Source organism: Haliaeetus leucocephalus, unplaced genomic scaffold (assembly GCF_000737465.1).
Source record: "Haliaeetus leucocephalus isolate CR32 unplaced genomic scaffold, Haliaeetus_leucocephalus-4.0 Scaffold236, whole genome shotgun sequence".
NCBI lineage: Eukaryota > Metazoa > Chordata > Aves > Accipitriformes > Accipitridae > Haliaeetus > Haliaeetus leucocephalus.
In genome coordinates this window covers 299,795-307,794 of record NW_010972672.1, presented here as the reverse complement: position 1 = coordinate 307,794, position 8,000 = coordinate 299,795, and the positions used below count along the sequence as shown (strand labels likewise).

Sequence of the window (8,000 nt, the reverse complement as noted above, 5' to 3'; positions counted from 1 at the left end):
GCGGGTCCTCCGCCGTTGCCATTTGGGGCGCGGCTCCGCCGCCGATGCTTGGAGGGGCGTGAGGGGGAACCGGGAGCTCCCGCCGCCATTTGGGAGCCGCCGCAGGCCTGCGGCCCGGGCCGGCCCGCTTGCCCAGCGCCTCCGGGGGAGGCAAAGGCAGGAGAGCCCCGAAATAACAGAGGGGGCGAGGTGCCCCGGATTTGCCTGGTTTCACCCAAATCCCGTCCTGGGGTAGCGCTTGGAGGCGTCGCTGGGGCACGAAGTCCCTGTGCTGCTTCGCACTGCTGCTGGGCGGTGGTGGCGGCTTGGGGCACACGTCAGGGTTTCTAACCCGGTCCGTTTGGGGAAACTTTGGTGTGTTTTTGTCAAGAGGAGTTTGGGAGCGTTTCGTGGTGCAAACCCCAGGAGGCCGTAGGTGCGAGGAGGCAGCCGTAATGGCCTTCGTGGCAAGCCAGAGACTGGTGGGGCAAGAAGCTGGCTCTGCCTCGCCCGCCACGTTGGGTGAGCAAAAGCACCAGTACATGTATCAGGCCAGATAAAACTCATTCTCTTCTTTTTTCCCCCCAGGTCAGAGTCCAAGTGCCGTGGAGGATATGCTGGATGTAGAGAACAAGCGTATGGCAGACAGCCTAGCCAACAAGGTCACCAGGCTGAAGTCGGTGAGTTGCCGAGTTCACGCCAGGTGCTGCGGCGAAGGAAGGATGGGGCATCGGTGATCTGGGTTGTTTTTGTAGGGTCTTGCACATGCAAGGCTGTGGTCAATACAGAGGGCTTCCTATGTATTAATGGCTCTTAGTTGTTGGTGATATAATGGTTAACTTTCACTTGTGAAATGCCAGGGACGGGTTTATGAATTTCCACTTTCCTTTTGAGGTGTAGCAACATCATCTAACGGGAATGATGTGGGGTTTGTGGCACTGAGAGAAGGAGTTTTAGGCACAGAGAGAAACATAAAAGCTGCACAGAGGGGTATTGCTAAGCACACCTCCTTGGGGAAAAAAGTCATAATAAAAAGGTAGGTAAATTAGTTTTGAAAAATACACGTGTCTCTATGTAAGTGGTGTTCTTAAAGCTAGTTTGTTCCTACTAACATCAAATACTTTGATTTAGAGCTTAATAGAAATCAGTGACTCGTCTTGTAGGAGGGAAGACTCTGACTTCCTGCTGTTGTGTCCCAGCATTTAAATGCTCCTGTCTTATATATGACAGTTTCAGACAGTCAAACTTTATTTTCAGCGCTGCAGAGCTGAAGAAGTTCAGTAACCTGAATCTGAAATGAGAATCTTGCTCCTCTGCCAAACAAGCCTCTGTCTGTCTGTGTAGGAGATGGGGAAGCAGTGGCTTGCTTTTCTAATGTGCATTTCAAATTTTACCATTACTAGATGTATTAGAGGTTCTCTCTACATTAAAAGTTCATTAATCCCCGTTTCCTCCCTTATCCTCTGTAGCTGGCTCTGGATATTGACAAAGATGCTGACGAACAAAACCGTTACCTGGATGGCATGGTAAGGAACCAGTGAAATGTAAAAAGCATGACTTTTTTGTGCTGGCTCTCAGCAGTTACTTTAACTGTGAAAGTTTAATAGCAGTTCAAAGTTAGCAGACAAAGTTAGATCCCAGTGGTCAGTTTACCAAACCAAGAAATGTAACTAAACCCGTTTCCAGTGGACTTCTTGATATATAAACATCAGGTACTTAGCAGCTGCTGGTATCACTTTGTCCAAATGGGTGACACAGTTGGTATCTAGCATCAGGAAAGACTGATGTAGGACAGCACACTTCAGAAATACAGATGGAGATTACCTCTTTACTGGGATTAAAGAGCTGCCTCCTGTGGCTAATGCTGGGAGATGGGCCTGTTCCTCAGCTGCTCTTGCGATTTTTGGTGTTGCTGTATAAATCTGTAAGGGTTACTTACTGCAACACCTGAAACACAGACTACCTGTCAGGACTTTGTAGTTCACTGACATCTTTGGAAGGAGCAAAGCTGATGCTCTGGGTCCACTTAGGTTGTTCGGTGCCCTGTTCTATCATCTTTCTGACACACAACACCCGATAAAACCAAAATCGCTTTCCAGAGTAATCTGCCTCTTAAGCTTTGGTTGCTGATGGAAAATCCCCAGTGCACTGGGGAAAGGCCAGAATAGCACAGTCTTGTAGGAGAGGGGTTACCTTCTGAGGCTTTTTAGGAGAAAGGTAATCTGTTAACTGAATTGTGAGGAAGGGTGTCCAGCCCAGAGATTTGAGAAGGAGATTAGCAGCATAACACTCATGCTTGGAGAGCCTTTTCTGCATGTGTTGGATCTGGGGAACTGGTGCGTGGAAGTGAGAGAAAAGATAATTGTAGTGTTGAACCAGTTGAGTCAAAGGTGTGAGCTCAGCTTGGAAGCTTAATAATGATGTATGCTGACAGTGTTGGAGTGTCTGAAATGGATATTTGCTCAGCCCGAAAATCAGGAGAATGGAGAGTCTGAATAAAAGGTGTAATGGCAAAAGACTTTAAAGGAGGAGCCCTCAATCAGTATGAAATTGTGCTTCTGTTACAGAGAAGGTTTTGAAGCATTTCAGGAGCAACATGAACAGAAGCTCTGAGTAGTTTGTGGATAAGGAAAACAGACCAGAAGTCAAAATGAAAGTGCCTGAACTGCATTAATTTGAGAATTGTTTGCCACCCTCTGGCAGAGTTGCACGTGCATGCCGTCCCATGCTGAAGAAAAAATAGAACTAACAGCACGAAATTGCACCTTTTTCTGTGCTTGTGAGCCTGCCCCGGTGTACATGAATGGCACTAGCTTCATGTAGGGACATTTCCTTTGGATGAAGTGCTCACTTGTAGTGTTGCAGTTAACAAGCTGTTCCAAGCAGAATAAGCTGCATGAGTACAACTGAACAGTCCAGCAGCAGGTAGTTTGACCCTGTTTTAAAAAAGGGGAGGCAGTTTGTTTTATGTTTGGAGCAAACCTTCCTCTGTCTTTTCATTTCCCTGTTTTAAGCGCGGTGGGAATGGTGCTGCTCCTGAAGCCTGAGCACAGGAGGGGAAGGACCTTCTGAGAGAGACGCAATGGGTGCAGAGAGATGGGCAGCTACTGTGCAGTTCCCTGTGCAAGTGTCTTTTAGCCAGAAAGTGGGAGATTCTTCAGGGTTATCTTCGTCTGTTTATAATGCCTCCATCTTAATTTTCTTTCTCATTCAGGATTCAGATTTTATGAGTGTGACTGGCCTGCTAACCGGCAGCGTGAAGCGTTTCTCCACCATGACACGGTCCGGGAGGGATAATCGCAAGTTGCTCTGTTCTGTTTCAGCAGGACTGATTGTTGTTTTCTTCATCCTCTACTATCTTGTGTCCAAAGCAGGGACTTGAGCTTGTTGTTCTGCAAGTTGTACAGAACAAAAACACAACAATTGACAGACTCGTTCAACACCTTTCTCAGTCTGCCCTGTGGTGGAGTCTTTTGAGATGTTCCAGACAGACCTTCCAAACAACTTTTCTTTCCACCAGCTGCTTGTCATTGTTCTAGCTGGTCTCAGACATCTCTTTATAAAATGAGTATGTTTGATTCTAAATAGATTTTCATGTATAACATGATTTTGATGTTGTCAAATGCTTATGCCTTTATCTCTTGCGTTGTCATCCACATCTTGCGGCCTATTTTTACAGGCTGCTTTTGTGTTACCTCCCTTACTGATATTTGGTAATAGGCTTGTGAGAAAATGTGGCTGACAAATCCGGACACTTGTTGATACTCAAAAGTTTAATAAACCAGCTGAGCTTTGGAAGCTGTGGAGTTTAGGATGCTGATTTATGAGATTTGGAAGTATGAACGTGTGACTTACATTCCAGTGTGGCACCTCAGCTGATACCTGGTCTCAGCTTCCCCTTGACTTGGAGATCTGTTAATATCCTTGGTGTCCATGGGTTGAAATTAAATCTGTACTGCTTTGAAATGAAATTAGCAGTAGATCTGGACCCTGATACTCTCTAATTGTTGCAGTGAAGAGTTGCAGAGGAGCAAGACTTTATTGAAATGCTAGCTTGGTCTTCTTTATCATCCTTCTGGGTAAAGCTGGGATGAACCCTGCAAGAAAGGGGGGCCAAAGTCCATAAGCCACCTTGATTTACACATGTGTAGTATCTCCCAGTACCTTCCGACACACTTGCAAATGCATTCCCTTAGACTATTAAATCAGTGTGAAGAAAATCTGATAGCAAAAGGTCCAGTTAATTTCTGTTATTATGGTACCCTGGTACTAGAGCACTTTGGGAAGATGTGCAAATAAAAGCAGAGGTTGAAGTCAAGCAAGACTCCTAAACAGTGCTGTTGGGGTGGTGGTGGGAGGTCAAGGAAGGATTTGATCAAAGGGTTGATTTGTTTGTTTATTTATTCATGTAGAAGGTAACCTAAGAAACTCTCGCTTTGCCTTTCATGGTGCTTTGGGGGATCCCTGCCTGCAAGCTCCTGTGAGATTTGTGGCAAGGCACATCCCTACCAGTTTTGTTCACAAAGCAGTTGTTCCCGATGAACATGCAATGCATGCCAGATTTCCTCTCCTGAGGTGGTGCGTGCAGCTCTGGGAGTGCAGTAGCTGGGAACTCCATCTTCCCTTCACCCTCTTTGCCTGTCGTTGGGCTGATTGTTGGGCTGCTCACTCACATCACGACCCCAGCTGTATTCTTCCATAGCTGAATTATTTAAGTCTGCCTATGATGGAAGTAAGAGATCTGTAACTTTAAAAATACTGTGCCTGTTGGGAGAAAGAAAAAAAAAATCTAAAAAGAAATCTAAACCACTTTTTCTTTTCAGACAAACCTCCACTGCCTGTTGTATAAACCTTTCACTTTCCAAAGCAGCTGAGCAGAGCTACCGTGTTTCATCTTGTCTGTTTTCTGTACCAGTTGCTCATGTGTACTGGTTTTCCTTGTTGGAAGTCTTTGCTTACTTGCTTCTCTTATCTTCCTGTAACAACCACCTCTCCAGGACTAAAGCATTCCTCCTCTGATTTTACAGTCTTTCTCCTCTCCAGCAAACCTATATTCATCAACGGCTGGATGTTTCCTTTGGCCTTCCCCTTGTACCCATTAGGAATTCCTTTGTCCTTGGACTAACCTGGGTCCAGATCTGTAAATGGACTGTGTTGCCCTTTGTTCCAGCTGTATCAAACTGCTAACGAAATACTACCCTAACTGGATTAGGTGTCTTTTCTACATTTGGGGGAAAATGTGCAAGGAAAGCAAGTAGAAAGGAGGCAGCAATGACTTTCTTTGGTTCTTCTTCCTGCTTCTCTGGTAAGATGTGGCAGCTCTGAACTCTTTCTGTTTGGAAGAATGATGGGTGAATTGATGGACTTTGTTTTGATTTTCTGAAACACATAACTTCTGGTGAAAGGCCACTGGAACAGCCTGGTCCTCATAATGGTGGTGATTTGGGTTTGCTTTTACTGTTGTAAATAAAGCTCTGGTTTTCGAACTTTTTGCTCAATTTTTTTTTACTTGTGCTCTAAGTGTTAGCAAGGCTAAATACAAGATCAAATCACTCAGTTGTTCTACTTGAACTGTAGAGAACCTGCTGCCTCAAAGCCCAATTTCAACGTTATCCCAAGAAACAGCACATCTTCCATGAAGTGAAATAGGGAGATTTGAGCAGAGCTGCCCCAGCTCGGAAGGAGCAGGTCATTCATTGCTCTGCAACATCTGCCTGTGCCATTTCAGGTGACTTGTATCTCCAGTATTCTCTTTGAACAAGCAATACTTCAGAAGTTGAGCTGCAGGGAGGAACGGTCTTTAATATCTTTCTGTGTTGGTCTAGGTACCAAGTAGTCCAACTGTTAGTCCGGATTTGACTTGCCTTTGGCCTTTCTTTGCAAAGGAAACCTTTTCCTATTTTTAATGCTTTGTCTCTGAGTCTTTGAACTCCTCTAGAACTCAAAAAAATTATTTAGAAAAATCCGTATTTAATTAACCTCAGGGGTTTTAAACTGAAAAATTGTAGTTAAAGGTTCTTGAACCTCAGGTGAGTTGTGCCCCCCTCCAATTCCCACCCCAGTGCAGCCGCACACTTGGAGGCAGCATTTGTAGGACCCTGTGGGCACCATACACTCTTCTGCTGCTCCAGGCACTTCTCCAGGCTCTTGCCTCGGACTCCCGCCACCTGCTTCTCCTGGCTGGTGCGGCGTTTGCCACCATCAGGTGTTGGCGCATGGCTGGAGCAAAGGCTTCAGTGCGCAAAGGAAGTGGCATAAGCATTGCCAGGCAGTGAATTCCATCAGGAGGATTTATCTGTGTATGGAGTCTTCTTTCAGGAACCGGTTATAGCACCATGTAACCATGCTCAAGCCTCTGACACTTAGAGCTGCAACATGAGGAAGTTCTTGGAAAAACTGAGTTAGGATGTGTAACCTGTAGGCATATTGCAAAAGAATCTTGCACAACAGCGAATGTGCTGAGGATGTGCAAAATCTGACAGAAGGAAGAATTCAGAATACGGGTTAATCAAAATAGCAACGCAGTCGTTGAAAGCAGCACGATAGGCTGCAGGATCAAGTACGTAACAGAATTAGCATTGGGACATACTCTCTGGAAGACAGCCTGCCACCCAGCCCTGCAACATTTCCTAGACGTCTAGTTATTTGAGTAACTCGTTTATTTTGGTTTCAGTGCTTGGCCATAGTCCTAATGTTACAATGTTTTTTCTGAGGCATAAAATTTAGAGAGAGCAGATCTTCCTTTCACACACACCCCAGCTCAAGGTGAAAGTACACAAAATATTTGGGGGTGTTTTTATTGAAGTTGTAACAAACCAAGAACTAGAACCTGGCTGTGAACTGTTATTTTAAGCGTGGTTTTGCAGTGCCATCTAAAGGTTCATCTCCACATGGTTATGGTGAGTCATTACATGCAGAATGTGTGCTTTTCTTGAATGCTAATGCCACAATTAACACACTAGCTAAAGTGTGTAACATGCATCTGGGATCGCTGCAGCAAACATGAAAAAAATTCTTTGCTAATAATGGGACAAGATGAAATACCAAAAGTAATCGCTTTCTGAATCCATATGCTCATAATTGTTTACTGGAATTAGTAGCACTTAATTGTCTGAAGACGGGGATTGCAGGTCTCAGGGAGGCTGCAGGTGCCTGGGGCTTGATCAGCGTCACTGGGAAGGGGAAAAGTGAGAAGAAAAAAAAGTGACCGTGATGCCTTGTCCTCAGTGAAGGCCATCCAGCATGGCGAGTTGACGCGCATGCGTTTGCCGTTTGCCGTGTGTTGCTATGTGTGTGCCCGGGCACTTTTAGCTAACTCCCCTGGTGCTGGTGGCAGGCTTGTTGGATACCTCCTGTGTTAGCAGGATACTTCTGATGGTCTGCTGCTGTTACTGATGGGCATTTCTCCCCTTTTTGGACAGGAATGTGAAGGCAAGAGAAGAGGGGCTTAGGGGCGGGTAAAATACATCCCTTGAGTGTTTTTTAGAAGGCTGCTGAAAGGAAAGATCTTGTGTTTGATGCAAAATGGAGCGACACGCCCACACCATCCCGCAGGGCAAAGTGACGGCTGGAGCTGACATCCTCGGTGTCCACGTCCCCGACCTCCCTGATGTCCCCGACATCCCTCTCCCAAACCCGTCCCCAGCACCCCCGTGGCCGGCATCGGCTGGTGGCCCATTGCCAGCCCTCAACGAGGAGGAGCAAGAGGGCGACTGGGGGAGCCGGGGGGACGGGACGTGTCCCCTGTGCTGTCCCCAGACACCCCGGCACCCGGAGAGGGACCCTGCAGGCGGGGGGAGTGGGGGGGGATCGTGCAGCGCCGCGGGGACGGCGACCCGCTCAGTGTCACCTGGAAATGAGGGAACGAGGGGCCGCAGGGCGCTCGTGGGGACACCGGGGAGGCACGGAGGTGGGCAGGGGCGGCTGGAGGGGCGGCGGGGGGACCCGGGGCCGGCGTTGCCACCGGCTGCTCCCCCCTCGGGGGCTGGTGCCGCCTTCCACCTCCCCACCCCCGCGGGGGT

General features: G+C 47.1%; 1 protein-coding gene across 1 annotated transcript; it reads left to right on the top strand.

Moving 5' to 3' along the window:
* Positions 1-147: 147 nt before the first annotated feature.
* On the top strand, positions 148-5,402 carry BET1L (Bet1 golgi vesicular membrane trafficking protein-like). Its single transcript, XM_010568040.1, has 4 exons — positions 148-415; positions 568-659; positions 1,449-1,505; positions 3,194-5,402. Exons 2-4 carry the CDS (start codon positions 594-596, stop codon positions 3,359-3,361), a joined length of 291 nt encoding a protein of 96 aa, XP_010566342.1. The 5' UTR covers positions 148-415; positions 568-593; the 3' UTR covers positions 3,362-5,402.
* The last annotated feature ends 2,598 nt before the right edge of the window (positions 5,403-8,000 follow it).